The following is a 21,591-nucleotide window of genomic DNA, read 5'->3' as shown; positions in this document are numbered from 1 at the left end:
CATCAAAATAAAACGTATGAAGCTTTGATGCTCTGTAAAACCTCTGCTCCTCCAATAATAATGTAAGAAAAACTACATTTCTGTCAAACAGTATCATGAAGTATTTCGAGGTATTTGATTTCAACATAGTATATACTCCACAAACATAGCCAATCAAAGGCCGTATGAGAAAAAGAAAGACCTTTTTGAACGTTGAAGCACGTAAACATGTCCCAGTAGACGCACAAAATACAAATATGAACCTGATATGTTGCAAAAAGTGTCCTGTTATGATGAGGAGCAGGTGAAATAACTAAAAGCTCTGGGACTTCTACCAAATGGACTATTTTAAAACTGCTGTTGCGAAGGTCAAAATTGAGCTCTCAAATATCCTCATTTCATTTAATTTCAAACCTTTATTTATACAGATAAAATCCCATTGAGATCATTGATCTCTTTTCCAAGGGAGACCTGTTCCACATGAAACATAAAAGCATAAACAGAACAACAAAAGGACATCATACAGCATCATTTACATAATTATCCACATAAACAGGTACCAATAGCTTCCGATTGACTAGCATCCAACCGAGCTTTAAAAACATTTAGTGGCACCAGATTGTTCAGTTTCCATTTAATACATTTAATGCTTACAATGTCCTGCCTTATGCCTCGGAATAAAGATCAACAGAGAGAGGGAAATAGAAAGTCTCAGTTCAGCTGCATACCTGTCTGAACAGACTGTTGTACAGCACACAGGTGACAGGGTGCTCATGGCTGCTGCTCCTCTCCGCCTCCTTCCTCTCCAGCAGGAGAAGCAGGCTGTTGAAGGAGAGAAAGAGGAGGTGCTGCTCGTCGTGGAGAAACAGGAGTGTGTGTGTGTCCTCCTGCGTCTTTGGGAAGACTCCGGCCAGACGGTGAACACACAGCTGACGAGAAATATCCCACAGACAAAGGACCTGGAGAAGGTACAGAAAGAACATGTGCAGTTTTTGCTTTTAGATCCGACCGACATTTATTTTGTCCAAATTTTGAAGAAATAAGTGAGATATTTTCTGAGATATTTTTGACTTGTTTCTTAGAATTCAGACTTTTTTCTCAGACTTCTGAAATGTTTGTAAGATCTACATGTTATTGTAACTGGTGGGTTTTCACGTGTGCTGTAGTGGTAGAAGCTATATGAAGCACCGCAGATACAAAAAAAGAAAATCTACTATAAAAGACTATATTTATCACAAGACATTATCCTCCTGAGACCCAGAAAGAAAGAGGTTTCAAATGTCCTGTTTTTTGTCACACAAGTCTTTAGGGTGGTATTAACATAATGACTAACAAAAACTAAAAATATATATTTTAATTCGTTTTGTCCTTTGTAGACGACATCGGGTGTTAGTTATGCGAAGCATAGTATACAAGCAACATTAACATACAAGTACATTTAGACAACATTAGAGCACAACAACTCAATGCAACAAATATTGAGCCCTCATTTGTAGTACTCCATCCTTTTTTTAAATGCAGAGATACATCTGACACTTGATGTGTGCTTTCCCACTGCATCCACCATGACCCCTACAGAAACCTACGTGGCCCGTAGTGGACTCCATTTGTGTTGTGTAAAATGGGGGAAATAAAAAGTTAGCAAATCCCCATGTCCTCCTCAGAGGACATTCATAAAAACATTTAGTTTTAGGTCAAACAAGGTTTAGCATCAGCAGGTTTAGGTCACTGCTCTGAAACTCACTAAACTCCTAAGATGTTCCCTTACTATAATTAATACAAATATTGACCTCACAACACCGGTAATTACAAACTTACAAAATTACCTCTTTCTATAAATAGTGCTTGTGTTAATGGACGTTATTTTGAAATACAATGAAATTATCTTTTTCAAAGCCATACCCCCACATATGTCACATGTCTGAAAAGCCCAGGATGTCCTCTGTGGAGTACAACTGGACTTAATGCTGTGGCATGTATAACCTCAAAGTAATGGGCCAAAACCCAATGTGCTCCACAGAGGACAACAATTAATGGGTGGGTCTCTGGAGGATAACTTATAGTAATTACAGAAAAAATACAATAATTGCCAAGAAGAACTCAAGCAGTGCCATTTAGTCACAACTCTGCCTTTTGCTTGAGGACACAAAACAAGAGAACTTTCGCTGTTCCGGGAAATGCACTGAGTGTGTGAGGAAGTCCGTGGATTGGTCAATTTGGACCAATCAGCGGGGGCGTAACGTAACGGCTCCGCGGACGTAACGTAACGGCTCCACGGATTGGTCCATTTCGTTCGGGGGACGACATGACATCATGATGTCCCCGGAAGAATCAAATGGACAGTGACGTATCTCCAACGAGGCGCTTTGGGGAGGTATTTTCTGTGTTAGAGTTCTACTCGCTACAGGGTGTACTTTGAGGGTTTTGACTCTGCAGACCGTTTACATGCATAAAAACCTTCATAACACACAAGGGGACGGGTAATAACCGGAAAAGCATGACATGTCACCTTTAAAGCTTTGCGCAGATGGTGTTTGAGCAGAAGGCAGGTGGAACATACATTGCTTGTGAAATATTCATCATCATCTCATGAAAATCAAAAGAGAAAGCTACAAGCGGGGCGAGGAACAGCAGCAACATCCTCTCTGCATCAGAGAGAAGAAAGAAAAAGTGATGGCTCTCATAACAGCAACAGTGAGAAATAGGCTTCCAATCATCTGCACCATGGCGTCCTTCCTCTGCAGTAATCATAGCCAGGTATCACAATTAATATTACAGCGCTCTTCATCATGATCTGTTCTAGCAGAGAGACACACACCTTATCTTTGGAGTAGCTGATCAGTTGTTGCTCGGCCTGCATGAAGCGGACTGCAGTGACGGGGCCGGTGTGTCCGCTGAGCACACACACCGGCCCCGAGGTCACACACGGGTTCCACAGCAACACCTGATGATCCACACCTGCTGTGGCTGCAACCAGAGATAGCAAAAGTACACACATCCTTTACTCGAGTAGAAGTACAGATATACTTAAAAATACTCTGGTAAAAGTAGAAGTACTGACTAAACTTCTTTACTCAAGTAAAAGTAAAGAGGGCTTCAAAATGTACTTCAGTAAAAAGTACCCATAACTAGCAGCTGTTTTAAAGAGTACCTGACCTCCCTTTATATTAATAGAACAATAATGTCATTGTTAGCTAATGAATGTTTCCATGCTGAACAACGGCAGCATGACAACGTTTCCATTGGTCCCTCTTCTTTAGAGAAGACCAGGAAGTGATGGATACACGGATCGTGTTCAAATCAATAGGCACGCAATGACTCTAAAGAATGATCACGCCACCAAACACACATTTAGACTAAAGGAACCAGCTGTTTGGAAAATGTGAGAAGTAGAAAGTACAGGTATTTGTGTTCAACATGTAAGAAGAAGAAAGTACAGATATTTGAGTTCAACATGAGAGAAGTAGAAAGTACAGGTATTTGTGTTCAACATGTAAGAAGAAGAAAGTACAGATATTTGAGTTCAACATGAGAGAAGTAGAAAGTACAGGTATTTGGGTTCAACATGTAAGAAGTAAAAGTAAAAAGTCGTCAGAAAAATAAGTAGTGGAGTAAAGTACTGATACCAGAAAAATGTACTTAAGTACAGCAACGAAGTATTTGTACTCCACTACTCCTTGTTGTGAAGCACTTCGAGATTTGTCTTGGCAGATGAGAAGCGCTATATAAATTAAATATATTGTTATTATTATTATTACTACTTCCCACCTCTGGTTACAACCAATCAGAACGTCCCAAATTAGCAGAGAATCTAATTCATTGCAGTATGTCTATGTGTTGAATATAGTCTCAAAACCAAAGCCTTTTTTATGCATACACACATTTATTATATAGCATAGAGATTCTTTGCAGCCATCAAATCCTTCATTAAGCATTGATTCTTTCTTTGGGTGGATTCAAATTTGCTCTTTCGTTACTCTCTAAGAAACAGTTGGGGATTCAGTTGAGTGGACAAACATAACCTTTTATTTAAAAAAAAAACTATTAGTATTATTTTTAGAAGAGTAAGGGATATAAGTCTGACTGCACATTGGTCCTCACCGATCAGATTGAGTTCACGGTGGTGGTCGATGTCCCACACACCTCTCTTTGTGAAGAAGGAAGTGACTCGTAGACTCCTGCTCTCCTTCTCCCTCCAGCCAATCACCACGCTGCTCTGCGGCTGCGTGCTGCACGACACAAAGGCCTCCAGCGAGCCCAGGTAACGCACTGCAGGAGAGAGGTGGAAAGTGAAAGGAAATTAGGAGTTACAGAATAACAATCAAGTATCACAAGAATATTCACATATATTGTTTGTGGTTGTGCATTTCAATTCAATCTGAAACTGCAATTATTTTGCACACTCCATATGTTTACATTTTGTTAGTTGTAAGTTAGCCTATTATAGTGTAAATTGACTTAAATTCAGTATGTAAATAATGCCTTGTCTACATGCAGCTGTTACAAAAGGTATCTATAATCTAATACCCGGACGAAGCTGAGAGAAAGTGTCATTATGACAGGGAACAGTAATTCATTACAAATTTGATCTGCACATATTTAATCTCCACAATCTCCGAATTAACTCATTTTAAGAGATGAAAATTAAAACTGGGTCTTCCAAGCAGCCCCTCTCTGTGGAGCAATAACGCAGCAGAACTTACCAGCAGAGGGAATAAATTACTTTTAACTGCAACAAATTCAATGCAAAACAACATTGCAACATATTTTGATGATGACACGCCGTCCATTAGTTACTTCACCCTTCTGATGCCAAAATGTTTTTCATTAGCAGACGTCTGAAGGACATTTACTCTGTGCTAAATGTGCATTGACCGCAGCCCTTCTGTAAACCAACCAATTGCAGGCGCTCAGCACAGCATAGAATTAGTTTGATTTGCTCGCTGGTATTACAGAAAATGTAATGGATCTTGCATCACCATCTGTCTCAATTAACACTTTGAGTGAAAACGGCTCAATTGGATGCTGCACGTCTCCATTAGAGGCTGCTTGGCTTTCAAATACTGCACAAATAAGTGCGGCTTGTGAGACGGCATGTGACAGTCGCAGGTCAAAAGATCGGCCGCTTTGCTGGGGCAAATAATTACGACTGATTACATTTCATACTCCACGTCTTTTCTCCGGCCTGTGAAAATGAAAGATCAGTGGATTTTCTGACACTGTCGCATGACTTATCATTGATTAATGAGGCCTCCTCTCTTTCACCGATACACCCCAATCATCCATCTAGTTATTTGTGAACCAGGCCGGCATACAGAACATCTGCTCGAGCCAGGTTTGTATGTAACGGCACATTTGTATTGCTGTGAGTGTGTAATTTAAAAAAGGGCAGCACTTAATCAAAGCAAGCATCTTTTGTTCTGCATCAAATTGCTGCACATTTCGGGAGATTTTACCAACACAGAGCTTACTCCGACCATCCATCCATCAAACCATCCATCCATCAAACCATCCATCCATCCATCAAACCATCCATCCATCCATAACATCAAACCATCCATCCATCAAACCATCCATCCATCCATCAAACCATCCATCCATCCATCAAACCATCCATCCATCCATAACCATCAAACCATCCATCCATCAAACCATCCATCCATCCATCAAACCATCCATCTGACCATCCATCCATCCATAACATCCATAACATCCATCCATCAAACCATCCATCCATCCATCAAACCATCCATCCATCCATCAAACCCAGCCAGCCAGCCAGCAAACCAGCCAGCCAGCCAGAACAGCAAACCAGCCAGCCAGCAAACCAGCCAGCCAGCAGCCAGCCAGCAGAACAGCCAACAGCCAGCCAGCAAACCAGCCAGCAGCCAGAACAGCAAACCAGCCAGCCAGCAAACAGCCAGCCAGCCAGCGGACCAGCCAGCCAGCAAACCAGCCAGCCAGCCAGCAGCAAACCAGCACCAGCCAGCCAGCAAACCAGCCAGCGAGCAAACCAGCCAAGCCAGCCAGCAAACCAGCAAACCAGCCAGCAGCCAGCCAGCAAACCAGCAAACCAGCCAGCGAGCAAACAGCCAGCCAGCCAGCCAGCACCAGCCAGACAGCCAGCAAACCAGCAAACCAGCCAGCGAGCAAACCAGCCAGCCAGCCAGCCAGCAAACCAGCCAGCCAGCCAGCCAGCAAACCAGCCAGCCAGCAACCAGCCATCCATCCATCAAACCATCAAACCATCCAACATCCATCAAACCATCCATCCATCCATCCATCAAACCATCCATCCATCCATCAAACCATCCATCCATCCATCCATCAAACCATCCATCCATCCATCCATCCATCAAACCATCCATCCATCCATCAAACCATCCATCCATCCATCCATCAAACCATCCATCCATCCATCCATCCATCAAACCATCCATCCATCCATCAAACCATCCATCCATCCATCCATCCATCAAACCATCCATCCATCCATCCATCAACCATCCATCCATCCATCCATCCATACATCCAACTGGCTCCTTTCTACACAAAGTCAGCTCTACTCCGAGTCCCTCCCGGATGCCAGCCCCCCTCTGGAGGGAACCAATTGTGGCCGCTTGTTTCCACAATCTTTCGGTCATGATCCATCGTTCATGACCCTAGGTGGGAGTAGGAACCAAAATGGGTCAGTAGATTGAGAGCTTTGCTTCTGCTTTGCCTTCTGCCTCTCTTCATCGTAAGACTCCAGCTGCTCCGATTCTCCAAGCCCATCTCACACTCCATTGTCCCCTCACTCGAGAACAAGATGCAGAGATAGTTGAACTGGGTGTGATCCTAGATAACAACCTGTCCTTCACGGCAAACATCTCTGCTACAACCCGCTGCTGCAGATACACGCTCTACAACATCAGGAGGATGCGTCCCCAGCTGACCCAGAAAGCGACCCAGCTTCTGGTCCAGGCTTTCGTCACCTCACGCCTAGACTACTGCAACTCCCTCCTGGCTGGTCTACCTGCATGTGCCATCCGACCTCTGCAGCTCATCCAGAATGCAGCGGCTCGCCTGGTCTTCAACCTTCCTAAATTCTCCCACACCACGCCGCTCCTCCGCTCCCTCCACTGGCTTCCGGTAACTGCTAGAATCCACTTCAAGACAATGGTACTTGCGTACCATGCTGTGAATGGATCTGGCCCTTCCTACATCCAGGACATGGTTAAACTGTACACCCCAGCACGTGCACTTCACTCTGCATCAGCCAAACGGCTCGCTGCACCATCGCTGCGAGGGGGACCCAAGTTCCCATCAGCAAAAACACGAGGGTTTGCTATCCTGGCTCCAAAATTGTGGAATGAGCTCCCCATTGACATCAGGACGGCAGAAAGCTTACACACCTTCCGGCGCAGACTGAAAACTCATCTCTTTCGACTCCACCTCGAGCGATAGAATTACTAACAGAGCACTTATATACTAATAAAGGACTGGCTTATCTATAGCCAGTTGAGTAGCACTTGAACTGATTGGCTCTATGAAACCTAATGTACTTATATGATTCTGTTTTCTTCAAGGTTGTGTCTTCCTGGTCGAATGTACTTATTGTAAGTCGCTTTGGATAAAAGCGTCAGCTAAATGTAATGTAATGTAACTCCTTAACTTGGGCTAAGGACTCATTCCCTACTCGGAGTGGACAGTCCTTCGTTTTCCTGCTGAGAACCATAGTCTCAGAGATTAGGAGGTGCTGATCCTCATCCGTCCGCTTCAGACTTGGTTGTGAACCGATCCAATGAGTGCTGAAGGTTGCAGACCGATGACGCCATATAAGAAGGACATCATCTGCAAAAAGCATGCAATCCATAGCCCACCAAACAGCCTCCTGAGACTATGCTTTAAAATCCTGTCCTTGGGGATCCTTTCTTTGGTTACAACATATGTGGATGTTAACGTCTTTCTCTTTCACAGACACACATTCAGAGCTCTACTTCCTTATCTTTACGGATCTGTGTCTGTCCCAATTTCCTCCTAATTTCCTCTCTGTTTCCTTCCCCCCACTTTCTCTCTGGTGGCCTGTGAGCCTGAAGGTTTGGAGGTCTGAATAACCAGCCATGTCTAATAGTACACAGCCTACTGCAGGGCGGACAACTTCAAAAGAACTGCACCAGCACCCAGAGGTATTCCAACACACACATACAATCACACAAACTCCCTCATTCCCCTACCCAAACACACACAGCAGACCTTCACACACACACAGCCTGCACATTTCAATTAAGCAGTGCTTTTTAATGTTCTGGCACTGTCTCCTCTGTTTCCCCCTTTTATTGTTTTCCCTTTGTTTCCCCATTTGTCGCGCTTATTTAAAGGTGTGATCCCCACTCTCAGCCAAGCTAGTCTCAGAGCGCTGAGTCATTATCAAACAGCCCAATGACTGTTCAGAGGGGCTCCGTGCGAATGATGCAATCCAGATACAACTAAAGCGACGGCGTTCGAGTCTCAGGAGGCATGACCTCCAGCCTGTGACTTTATTCCAATAGTCGAAAGCCTGGCTATGCAAGACTATAAAGTGGATGACTCAGGACTCTGCGTGTGTGTCTGTGCGTCCCTCCCAAGCGTTTTCCATGCTGTTGCATAAGCCTCTTGTGAGAGATACTGAAAAAAAAAAAAAGCAAGCGATCAAAGACAGTGGCTCTCCTCCCAGGTGTGAAGGTGAGAGTTTGTGTTTGTGATGCCCAGAGAATGATTTTGTATCCTTGCTTTCATTCTGTCCCACGAATTAAAACGTATTTTGACCCGAGGCCCCAAAAGAGTGCCGCGCTAACTAATTGAAAATAAAAGGGTAGGATTTAGGGTTCCTTTAGCCGGCATGAAACTCATTTTGAAACCCAGACTTTAGGATACTTTGGCATGTTGCGTTACATTGCATTTCATTTAACTGACGTCTTATCGAAAGCGATTTACAATACTGCAATAAAACATAAATATACAAACCCAGAACAACAACAAAAATGCATTTGTATTCACTTTAAATAACCCAAAGTTCAAGTGATTGGTATCAAATGGGCTAAGTGATATTTATTTTCTTTTTTATTAAGGGCCAAGGTACTACAGGTGGGTTTTCAGTTTGCGACGAAGATTTGTAGACATTTTGCTGCTCTTAAATCCATGCGGAGCTTGCCCACCATTTTGGGACGAGATGAGAAATACAAGTAAATGCTAGTATTTTAAACTTAACGACATTCTTATGTGCATTTACCAAGTTGATCTGGCTCATTAAAGAGATGTTTCTTTATACGTGTGTGTGTTAGTGTGTGTTCTTACCTTTCCTGACCCAGGCAGGTGTGTGTGCTCGGTGTGTCACAATGTAACAGGAGCGATGCTTTCCTCTCACCAGCTCGTCCCATTGGATGATGTCTGCTGAATCTGAGTCCGTCCTCACATTAAGTCTCTCAAACAAAGAGATCTGAGCTGAGGTGAAATATAAAGCACTGACCTGGGAACACACACACACACACACACACACACACACACACACACACACACACACACTTATGGAATAACGGACTATCTGCTCTGTTGTGGTTGGTCCATCGTTTATTATTCCGTGTATTACCTGTCCTCCGATGTCTCCGATGGTGAGGACGGCCTGGTCCGGGTCAGAGGGATCCACCCAGTAATCCAAACACCAGGGAGTAAAAATCAAACCCTTGAGAAGAGAAGAAATGTGTGTGCAATTATTTTTATTTCGTGTCAATACACACTTTTCTCAGGTATATACACTTTGGATAATCAATATCCAAAGTGTGATACAACGGTAGAAACTGCGCAAACCAACAGAAACATCAGGGTATAGTCACCTGGAGTTTATACTTGCACCTGAAGTCCTGGTGTGACAGAATGTCATAGAAACAAACCTCCTTACTTGTGAAAGACACAGCTATCTAAAAAATGTATTGGAAACAAAGATACATTAGGAAAAACAGTAAATAAATGTATCAATAGATATATAAAATAGCAATTCCTCTGACTAATTATTCATGCAAAACTGGAAGGTCTTCATGTGGGTTATGCAACTAAATTATTTCTGTCACCAGGAAATCTGCACGATAAAGAATTGCTAGTGAAATATGTTCAATAATTGATGGTCTTATTACTGATTGTGTATTTCTCTAAGCATTATGCAGTGGCTTCATGTCTGCAATGTCATTAACCAAAACCACTGATCAATAATTCATTGATTGAGAGGAATGCTTGTTTGCGCCTGTACCGTACAATATCTGCCCCAGTAACTACTACAGACTACTTATCAATAATTTATGTTATTCAATTCTTACCAAAACCGTTGTTTAAACTATGTCACAACATAACCAGGAAAACAGGAAGTGTTTGTACCAAGTGATCACGAGTGAAAGTCACCTTGTGTACGTTGTGCAGCAGCACCATGTCCGTTACCCAGAGGTCTTTGGGTTTGACCGTGCTGTTTTGCAGTCGATGTGTGTGCAGGAGGGACATGTCCTCTCTGTCCCGCAGACACACACTTCCTCCTTTACTCACAGTCAGATACTGACCTAAACTGTGCAGGTACAACACCTGGAGAGACATCGCAAAACAACAGCATCGGGTGAGATTTTAGTGTTTTCAGACTATTTCAACAAGTCCTCCAACTCATACGACCAAAGGTGTCGTTTGTTCAAGCGCTTAATACGTCCTATAATTATGTTTTAAAGTGTTCGCCCTCTAGTGCTCCCGTTGAATGCAAACGTTACAGAGGGTCGTTTATTCACAAATAACCCTCTCTGTAAAATCCTAAATTGTAGGATAGTTTGGCCATAAAACGCTTTTTCATTAGATTTCTAGCGAGAAGTATATATTGTACTTTTAGAATCCACGTCCAGTCGATATGTAGGATCTATAGTTTGATAGATATTATGAAGATGATTTGAGGTATGCGGCAGCCTCCATGTAAAGTTACGGGTTGAAAACAGTATTTCCGGTCTCGACGTTTTCATAATAAAACCAATGGTCAAATGATGTAACAGTGATATCTGCAGTACTCATCCACTAAAAAAACATCAGTTTATCCTAATTATACGACATTTATTGGTTTAAATTGTGTACAATGCTTTTGTGTTTTTCCCATAGCTTTTTCTCTTTCGATTCTGAGATTATGATCGATGGCTACTGCTATATTTGCAAAATGTGCCTCTGAACCTTGACAAGTGCATGTTTCAGGCTTATCAATGAACAACAGGAGGGGTCACAGACATAAGACCAGCTGTTAAATAAAGCTCTTCTGACCTTAGGTGTCATGTGGGTATATTAATTCACCCATTTATTAATTATATGTTTTAAATTTGATAACACCACTGTGTTTCGTATCCCCTAAACCTCCAGGGTGTACACTTTAATACTGGCAACTTCTAATTGAGGGAAATAGCATGTGTAGTTCTGGGGGGTGGGTGGGGGGTCTGCGCTGGACCCGTCCAATTCCAGTTTTGGAAAGTCTGCCGTGGTTCCATTCCATTTCATAAAGCTGTTTGACGCTCAGCGTAACCTTGTCGCACTGCCACTCCCATATCCAATCACAGGGCTTGATGACTAATCACGGGGTTTGTAAAGCAAGGCGGATGTTGTAGTCCCAAACTATTTGTTTCTCTGAATCGAAGGTTAAAAACACAAAAGCATTGTACACAATTTAAACCAATCAATATTGTGTAATTAACAAGGATAAACTGGTGTTTTTTAGTGGATGAGTAATACAGATATCACTGTGTAATCATTTGACAGTGAGGGGAATATATCCGGTTTTATTATGAAAACTTCGAGACCGGAAAAACTGTTTTCACCCACGCTAACTTTACATGGAAGCTTACCACTTACACGTTCTCCTGGCGAGACCTCAAATCATCTTCGTAATATCTATCAAACTATAGATCCTGCATCGACTGGACGTGGATTCTAAGAGTACAATACACACTTCTCGCCAGAAATCGAATCAAAAAGCATTTTAATGACTAAACTATTCCACAATTTAGGATTTTCCAGAGAGGGTTATTTGTGAATAAACATCAATCCGGAGGGTTTGCGATGAACGGGCCGGGAGCATGTTGTTTCTTACACGACCACTAGAGCACCTCTAGTGGTCGTGTAAGAAACAACATACACTTTAAAACGTGTCTCTGGGTCGTAATAAGGGCATGAACAATCGGCCTATATGGTCATTTTTTCTAGGAGGACAGGCTGGACTATTTACATGCACAAAATCCTAAATAACACACTACAGGAGAGGGAAAACCCCAAACATTGTAGAGCCTCTTCAAAATATATATCAATTTGAAGAAGTTCCTGCTTCACTTTAATAACTTCTTCATCTTAAATCTTCCTCTTAGCGTAAGTGAGTGCATGTTCTTCTGTGCTACACAAAAAGGCTTAATGAATGATGCCATTTTATTGGCTAAGCTACGAGAATAAAAGAACTGAGAGCAGCAGTAAAAGGGCTTGAGCTGAGAGTGTATGAGAGAAAGACACATTGAATATCTTTAATGGAAGAAGGGTTTATTAATACTTAAGAAAAGAGGTCAGGGCTGAGATATACTATCAATGTAATTACTGCAGAGTCAGTTCCCACAGCCGACTGCATTAACCAAATGGGGCACTGACAGTTTGCCTGCTGTTTATTGCTTTAATAAATAAATACAAATATCTCTCAAACCTGACATTGTGCACATGCCATTCAAAATGATAAATTGTTATATCCCAGTTTAAATGGCACTGTGCTCAAAGTCTATTTTGTTTTAAATGGCAGTAGATTCCTATTTAGCTTGAAGTTGCACCATGTTAGCAAAGACTTCAATATCTCGGCAAAATGTTAAAAAAAACGTTATTGTTAATTTGGTGTTTCGAGCCACCTGACACATAAAAGTCAAATATTCACTTTCATTTTAATTCAGTTTTAGTCTCCACCAACTGAAGTGGTTCACTACAAGCAACACCTTCCATATTATGCCCCTTTCACACCAAGCCTTTTCCGGTTCAAGCTCCGTGCTAGAGCTTTTCCGGTTCGGAACCGGTTCTTCGGTTCAGCTCCCGCTCTGTCATGACGTAACCGTTTGCGTGCCTGCTTCATAAAGCCAAACCGCGCGGAAACCCCTCACATCGACAACAACAACAATGACCGATTGAAGCGCTACTCGTTTTGGTTTTTCTCTGTCGAAACGAAATGGAAGAAATGGGACGACTTTACTACCAACTTTACAGTCGTTACATGCAACATTAAAAAGTTCTTTACAATCATCATCATCATCATCATCATCATCATCATCATCATCATCATCATCATCATCATCATCATCATCATCATCATCATCATCATCATCATCATCATCATCATCATCAACTTCAACGACGATTCCGTAGGAGAAAGAAGGTAAATATACGTCCTATTCGATGGCGTTAGAGCTAGATGTTGTTACCCTCTGCATGCGCCAAGCTCAAAATACCCAGCTTTGCAGCATATGGTATAACATTAAAACTGATGCCCCTGCCCCTGCCCCCGCCTCCGACGTAAGCGTGACGTGCGCGGTGCTTGCTTTCTAGACCGACAACTTTTTGGTGCTTGAAAAGAACCGGATTCCGGAGCTTAGAGGCGGCTCCGCTGCGGTGTGAACAAGAAAAAACGGTGCTTTTCAAGCTCCAGCTCTGAACCGGCCCTGGAACCGCATTGGTGTGAAAGGGGCATTACATGTTATGTACAAAAATATGAATGAGTGCAACCTTAAATATGTTTTGCACTACCCTGCTCCTTTTGTGCCACGCTTTACTGACACAACATACTGAAGAGTCCTTTAAGTCTATTATCCAGACTAGACTTTTCTTTTTGCTGCTGCTTTTAATTGAACTATTCACATCTTAAACTGCACTGTAACTTTTATCCATGTATTTTTTCTTTCAATGTTTATTTTATTATCTTTTCTTTTTAATGACTGATTTTAAATGCCATTTTCTTAATGTCTTTCGTTTTTTGTAAAGGCAAGGCAAGTTTATTTATATAGCACCTTTCAGCACCAGGCAATTCAAGGTGCTTTACAAAAATGAAAGACATTCAGACAAAGGCATTTAAAAACAGTAAAAGATAATAAAAGAAACATTAAAAGAAAAACAAAAAATGAAAGACATTAAGAAAATGGCATTTAAAATCAGTCATTAAAAAGAAAAGCTAATAAAATAAACATTAAAAGATAAAAGTTACAGTGCAGTCTAAGATACGAATAGTTCAATTATTTCGGTTCTTGATTTTTAATTTATTCACAGAACCTCCCTTTGGAAATCCGAACATTTCCGTCCCGATTGTTTAGACTGATTGTTTTCACCATGTTATGCTCGCATGACATCCACAATCGGACCCTCAGGAGGGTGTACTAGCCCCCTACTCTTCAAAGCACTTTGAATTGCCTTGTGTTGAAAGGTGCTATATAAATAAACTTGCCTTGCCTTAAGCCCAATAAGTGAGCCCACTTCTTTAAAAACTGGTCCGAGCTAGAGGGGTCAAAACCTTCAAACCATTTGAAAAACAACTTCCACAACATTGTGACATTTTGACTTTCTCAGGATGTGGTGAGCCATCACTTTATCCACAGCAGTCGGCGCTTTTTACCGGCCTGCTTCATTTCCATATTAATTGATAGATATTAAACTTAAAGGAGTCCAGAGCCATTTATCTCAAAAAGAGGTGGGCCATTTTGATGAGCAAGACCCTAATACCTTTCTCGCACAATGTTTAATAATGGGGATTTTCAAACAGTCAGCAAAACGATGGATTCTCCAGTCAGTCATTGTCTGAATGTTTTTCAGATAACACGAGGGTTATCACATGTTGCCCATTTTTTGATCTATTGCAGCGTAACCAACTCTTCTCATCAGTGACCTCTTACCTTTTGAACCGGGTCTCGATGCGGACAGGTCAAAGTGCGCACTGGCTTCCAACGAGGCCCACTTCTGGTTCTGCTGTTCTTCACTTTATCAGAAAGCTCTTGAAGCAAAAAGGATGACAGGCCTCCCCAATCGACGCGTTCCTCTTCCTTTATCGCATCGACGTCCAGAAGGAGGCCGCTGTGCTCCTGAGTGAAGACTACGCTGTCAAACAGGAGGCCGTATTCCTCTTCAGAGCCACGGCCGACCGATGACCAAGCCAGATCGACAAATTCAGTTCTGGACATCGAGCGAGGAGAACCCGAGGAGTCCTGAAGGAGAGAGGAGTCGATTAGTGGTGGGATGAGATGAAGTACATTGATTTTGAGTATTTCTTTCTATTTTAAACATTTTACTTCACCACTGGAGATATTGCATGATGTCTTCACACAATCATACACAAAACTCTTGTTAGCATTCGAACACAACAAGCACTTCTCTGGTTTGTACAAAATGTCATATGAGACCTTGAGGTAATGTAGAAGGCTCAGATGATTGGTCGTGCTTTTTACAGCGCTACAGCTTCCACAGATTACATTTTTATGGATTTTCTGTCAAAGCACTTCAGATATTCATTGCTATCGGGATGTTAAGAGCATTCCATGGAATATAACAAAGTGTATCTCGAGCCGGTTTCTCAAACGTACCTACCCCACCTTTAAGTATTTTCTGCATGGTGGCCGACAGGTGCAAAAACACTTCCGATAGTTGAAACCGACTGCACTTTCAAAAACGATGACTAAAAGTGCTGCAAAAATGAGACATTGCAAATACTAAAACATGCAACAAGCTTCAAATATAACGGAAACGGGGACACTAGTGATGTGCACAGCTTGGAACGAAGCGCTTGTTGAGGATTTGCCACATAAGCTAGTTAGCTTATAGCAGATCAACGCTGGGCATGTTTCGTCGAGTTAGTGAAGATGTTTCTTCATTTGCATGTGCGCTTTGTTGTGACTCGACAGATATGTTAGGTTAGTTATGTTTTTATTTTGAAAGTAATCTTTCCTGTCATTTCAGATCCCACAGTTCCTGTCTTTGTGTGTTTCCCGCCAGTGAGATTGCTTGGCCCTGCCCTGATTGTTTTCACCTGTGCCCATCCCCCTCACCTATATATAGCCCTGGTGTTTCTCTGTTCCTTTGTCAGTTCGTTATGTTTCATGTCGTGAGCACCCAGGCCTTTTGACTCCTGATACCTACCTTGGGATTTAGACCTTTTGTCAAGTGAGTTTTTGTGTTGCTGTACAACTTTGTTTTGGCTTTTTATCTACTTTCTATTTTTTGTGAAAGTACGATTTAATTTGTGATTAAAGAACATTCTATTTTTGGACATCTGTCTCCGAATCCTGCTTTTGGGTCCTGCGTCCTGTATCTCGGTTCATAACAGTACGAACTGACCAAAATATGGACCCAGCGGATTCAGAGACAGTGAAGATAGCTCTACGAGCTCAAGGAACAAGACTACACCAGCATGAGGAGCAGCTGGGCGCAATCAACCTGGGGGTGAGGGAACTGACCGGCCGTCAGGAAAACTTTCAAGCCTCAGTCAATACTCAGGTGAATCACCTTGCCGAACAGCTGCACCGTGTTCTCGCTCACCTGGAAGCTGGTTCATCCCCTCAGCACCCTGCTGTTGCTCACACACCTATTGTTCCAGCTGACCATGTGCCACTCCATGCTCCACCGCCTCGTCTGGCATCTCCAGAGCGATTCTCCGGAGATTCCGGTGACTGCCGCCCTTTCATTGTTCATTGTGATCTCCATTATAAATATAACCCTGCTGCATTCCCCACTGATCACTCCGAAGTGGCCTTCATGGTGAGCCACTTAACGGGGAGAGCAGCGGCCTGGGCTACGTCCGAATGGGCGAGAGATTCATCTACCTGTAATTCTCTGGATGTATTTACAGACACTCTCAACAAGGTGTTTAATCGCACGGCTCCTGGAAGGGAGGCAGCCAGAGCACTGATGCAGATTAAGCAGAGTCAGCGCAGAGTATCGGACTATGCCATTGAGTTCAGGACCCTTGCAGCAGATAGTGGCTGGAATTCTGCAGCACTGCTCGACGCCTTTTTGTCTGGTCTTTCGGATTCCATTAAAGACCAGTTAATACCTTTGGACCTCCCAGAAGACTTGGATTCTGTCATTGCACTGGCAGTTCGAATAGACAATAGACTGGCCGAAAGACAAAAAGAAAGGTTCAAGAGTGTGGCACGTCTGCCTCGACACCAAGGGGACACACCAAGCCATCGTCCCGCCTGGAGACCTCCTACCGATACTCCTCCTGAGAGAAGAGTGCTCCCTAGTGTTTCAGAGGAGCCCATGCAGTTGGGTCGGGCTAAGTTGACTCCGGAAGAACGTCTTCGGCGCATTCAGGAGGGCAGGTGTTTTTACTGTGGGGAGCAGGGGCACCTCCTGGCTTCATGTACAGCAAAAGATCGGGCTCATCAGGGACGAGGAGGACCCTGGTGAGCCGACTGTCATCTGGATTCCCTCCTCGTACCTTGACACAGGTACAAGTAAAAATAGACAGACATGTTTTAACTCAGGGGGTTCTCATAGACTCTAGTGCGGATGAAAGTTTAATGGATTGGGGGTTGGCCAAGAAGTGGAACTGTGGGGTAATTCCTTTGACGCAACCGTTAAAGGCCTCTGCTCTGGATGGTCGGTTATTGTTTACCGTTACCCACTGTACTATGCCCATTGAAGTAACCGTAAATGCAACACATACTGAACACATGACTTTCCATTTATTTGACTCTGCTCAGCATCCACTTATTCTTGGTTACCCATGGTTAGTCAAGCACAACCCACACATAGACTGGAGATCTGGGAGAGTTAAGGGATGGGGAGAGGACTGCAAGCATTTCTGTTTGAGAGACAATAAGACTGATGACAACACTCCCCATGCAAGAAGGATTGCATGTACAGAAATGACTGAGGCTATCCAAGTACAGGAGCAAGATTTCCCTGACAAGTCCAAGGTGCCCAGTTGCTATTGGGACCTAAAGGAGGTTTTTAGTAAAGCCCGAGCCACTGCCCTGCCACCACATAGGCCTAATGACTGTGCAATAAACTTGGTACCTGGCTCCCCAATTCCAAAGGGTCGCCTCTACTCTCTTTCCGGACCCGAAAGGGAGGCCATGAACAATTATATTGAGACCTCCTTGCAGGCCGGACTCATTCGCCCTTCCTCGTCACCGGCGGGAGCGGGCTTCTTTTTCGTAGACAAAAAAGATGGATCACTCCGGCCCTGTATAGACTACAGCCCTCTGAACGCAATCACCATCAAAAACAGGTACCCTCTCCCACTCATCTCCTACGCCTTTGAACTTTTGCAAGACGCCAACATTTTCACCAAACTGGATTTAAGGAATGCTTATCATTTGGTGAGAATCAGGGAGGGGGACGAATGGAAGACTGGATTTAACACACCTAGTGGACACTATGAGTACCTAGTGATGCCTTTTGGCTTGACAAACGCACCGGCAGTATTTCAGGCCCTCATAAATGAGGTGTTGGGGGACTTCCTGAATAAGTTTGTGTTTGTATATCTTGATGACATTTTGATTTTTTCTCCTGACAACATAACCCACCAGCAGCATGTCCGTCAAGTCCTCGACCGCCTGCTACAGAACCAACTTTATGTTAAAGCAGAGAAGTGCGAGTTCCATGTCCAAACCACATCGTTCCTGGGTTTCATCATTGCCCCCGGTCAACTAAAGATGGACCCTGCCAAGGTCAGTGCCGTGGCCGAGTGGCCAGTTCCTGTCAACGGGAAAAAACTACAGCAGTTTCTGGGGTTTGCAAATTTTTATAGACGTTTCATCAGAAATTTCAGTTCTATTGCTTCCCCGCTACATGTACTTACCTCTCCTCATGTCCCGTTTGAATGGAACTCCAAAGCTGCTAATGCTTTTCAAGCTCTAAAGGAGATGTTCACCTCTGCTCCCATCCTCACCATCCCAGATCCACTTCGACAGTTCGTGGTAGAGGTGGATGCCTCTAACCTCGGTGTGGGGGCAGTTCTCTCTCAGCGGCTGCAAAGGATAATAAGCTCCATCCCTGTGCTTTTCTCTCCCGTAAGTTGTCCTCAGCGGAAAGGAACTACGACGTGGGAAATCGTGAACTACTGGCAGTGAAACAAGCCTTGGAGGAGTGGAGACATTGGCTAGAGGGGGCCGCTCAGCCGTTCCTGGTATGGACAGACCATAAGAACCTCGAATACATGAAAAAGGCTAAGAGACTGAATTCACGCCAGGCTAGATGGACACTTTTTTTCAGTCATTTTGATTTTACCTTGTCATTTAGACCTGGCTCCCAGAACACCAAGCCAGATGCCTTGTCCCGTCTGTTTGACCCTGAGCCTGCTGCCAAGGAACCAGAACCCATCCTACCACTGAACCGTGTGGTAGGAGCGGTAACTTGGCAGATAGAAAAAGAGGTGCAGCAAGCAAATGTTGAGAGTCCAGCACCTAGTGAGTGTCCGCCTAATAGGCTGTTTGTTACAGTGCCCTTACGCTCCAAGATCATTCACTGGGCTCACACGTCCTTGCTCACTTGTCATCCTGGGATTAGAGGAACCATGTTCGCACTTAAGCAGCGTTTCTGGTGGCCGTCCATGGCTAAAGATGTTGGTGAATATGTGAATGCCTGTCCTGTTTGTGCTTGCAGCAAAACCTCTTCCATGCCTCGGGCTGGGTTGCTGCAGCCGTTGCCCATTCCCCAACGGCCCTGGTCTGACATATCCATGGACTTTGTTACTGGACTCCCGGTGTCTCAAGGTAAGACCACTGTACTAACAGTGGTAGATCGATTTTCGAAAATGACTCATTTTATTCCATTGACCAAGCTACCCTCGGCCAAGGAAACGGCGGAAATTATGATGGTCAATGTGTTCCGGATACATGGATTTCCCAGGGATATTGTGTCAGACCGGGGCCCACAGTTTGTTTCCAAGTTCTGGAAGGAGTTCTGCAGTCTCATTGGAGCCACCGCTAGCCTCTCCTCTGGGTATCACCCCCAGTCCAACGGACAAACGGAGAGATTAAATCAAGTGTTGGAGACATGTCTGAGGTGCTTGGTGGCTCAGAATCCCTCATCATGGAGCAAGCATCTAACCTGGGTGGAATACGCCCACAATTCTCTTCCTACCTCTGCCACTGGTATGACTCCCTTCCAGTGCGTCTTTGGCTACCAACCACCCGTGTTTGCTGAGACTGAAAAGGAGGTCTTGGTCCCGTCTGCACATGCCCTGGTCAGACGTTGCCATCGCATCTGGGCGGCTGCCCGTCGAACCCTTCTAAGGAGTTCTTCTTCAATGAAAAGGGGGGCTGACCGACACCACCGGCCAGCTCCAGTGTACCAGCCTGGGCAGAAGGTGTGGTTGTCCACGAAAGATCTACCCCTCCATGTCGCTTCAAGAAAATTAGCCCCCAGGTTTGTTGGTCCCTTTCCAATAACGAAGATCGTGAACCCTGTGTCTGTGCGCCTGCGACTCTCCAGATCCCTGCGGGTCCACCCTACATTCCACGTTGGGAAGATCAAGCCTGTCAAGGAAAGCAGTTTGGTGCCCGCAACTAAACCTCCGCCACCCCCCAGAATGGTTGATGGTGGCCTTGTTTATACAGTAAAGAAACTGCTGGCAGTCCGGAGAAGGGGACGTGGCAGGCAGTTCCTCGTTGACTGGAAAGGCTATGGAGCAGAGAATAGGATGTGGATCCCGTCTCGCTACGTTGTGGATCAGGAGTTGATCAGGGATTTCGACAGGCAACATCCTAATCTGCCTGGGCCGTCAGGAGACGTCCCTAGAGGGGGGGGTAATGTTGTGACTCGACAGATATGTTAGGTTTAGTTATGTTTTTATTTTGAAAGTAATCTTTCCTGTCATTTCAGATCCCACAGTTCCTGTCTTTGTGTGTTTCCCGCCAGTGAGATTGCTTGGCCCTGCCCTGATTGTTTTCACCTGTGCCCATCCCCCTCACCTATATATAGTCCTGGTGTTTCTCTGTTCCTTTGTCAGTTCGTTATGTTTCATGTCGTGAGCACCCAGGCCTTTTGACTCCTGATACCTACCTTGGGATTTAGACCTTTTGTCAAGTGAGTTTTTGTGTTGCTGTACAACTTTGTTTTGGCTTTTTATCTACTTTCTATTTTTTGTGAAAGTACGATTTTAATTTGTGATTAAAGAACATTCTATTTTTGGACATCTGTCTCCGAATCCTGCTTTTGGGTCCTGCGTCCTGTATCTTGGTTTATAACACGCTTCTCCTAATGGAAATGTTTTGGACAGTGTGTTTGCACCTGTGGGCCACCATAGATAAGAGCATAATATAAGTCTTTAAAACTGACATAATAACCCTCACCAGGAACAGTCCCTGTAGCTTTCTGTAGTCCTCAATGTTCATCCTTTCCTCAAGCTGTGCCACCTCCATCCGCGTTCCCATGGTTACACCTCAGACCTGTCAATCAATCGCCAACACACCAAACAAGGACAGTAATAAAGGACTCGATAGAAAATAATAGATTCCCCGCATCTCGAGGTGTAACATGATGAAAGAAGATGTTCCCTGCTGGAGTTATCCCACACCTCTCCTATACCGTCTATAGCTGTTTCTCAGCGGGTTGTCATGTCACCATAATCATGCAGCT

At 43.9% G+C, this 21,591-nt stretch overlaps 1 protein-coding gene across 1 annotated transcript in view; it reads right to left on the bottom strand.

Moving 5' to 3' along the window:
• LOC117457056 (cilia- and flagella-associated protein 337-like) overlaps positions 1–21,373 on the bottom strand; it is a 45,018-nt gene extending 23,645 nt beyond the window's left edge. Inside the window, exons 1-9 of the mRNA XM_034096925.1 lie at positions 21,306–21,373; positions 14,904–15,212; positions 10,390–10,563; positions 9,831–9,914; positions 9,587–9,679; positions 9,295–9,466; positions 4,081–4,248; positions 2,798–2,946; positions 708–938 (exon numbers count right to left, since the gene is read on the bottom strand). Coding sequence (XP_033952816.1) covers positions 708–938; positions 2,798–2,946; positions 4,081–4,248; positions 9,295–9,466; positions 9,587–9,679; positions 9,831–9,914; positions 10,390–10,563; positions 14,904–15,212; positions 21,306–21,347 — 1,422 coding nt within the window. The 5' untranslated portion in view covers positions 21,348–21,373. The remainder of the gene's footprint in view (positions 1–707; positions 939–2,797; positions 2,947–4,080; positions 4,249–9,294; positions 9,467–9,586; positions 9,680–9,830; positions 9,915–10,389; positions 10,564–14,903; positions 15,213–21,305) is intronic.
• Positions 21,374–21,591: the final 218 nt, after the last annotated feature.

Source organism: Pseudochaenichthys georgianus, chromosome 13 (genome assembly GCF_902827115.2).
Source record: "Pseudochaenichthys georgianus chromosome 13, fPseGeo1.2, whole genome shotgun sequence".
Classification (NCBI taxonomy): Eukaryota; Metazoa; Chordata; class Actinopteri; order Perciformes; family Channichthyidae; genus Pseudochaenichthys; species Pseudochaenichthys georgianus.
This window is presented reverse-complemented; position numbering and strand designations above follow the sequence as displayed.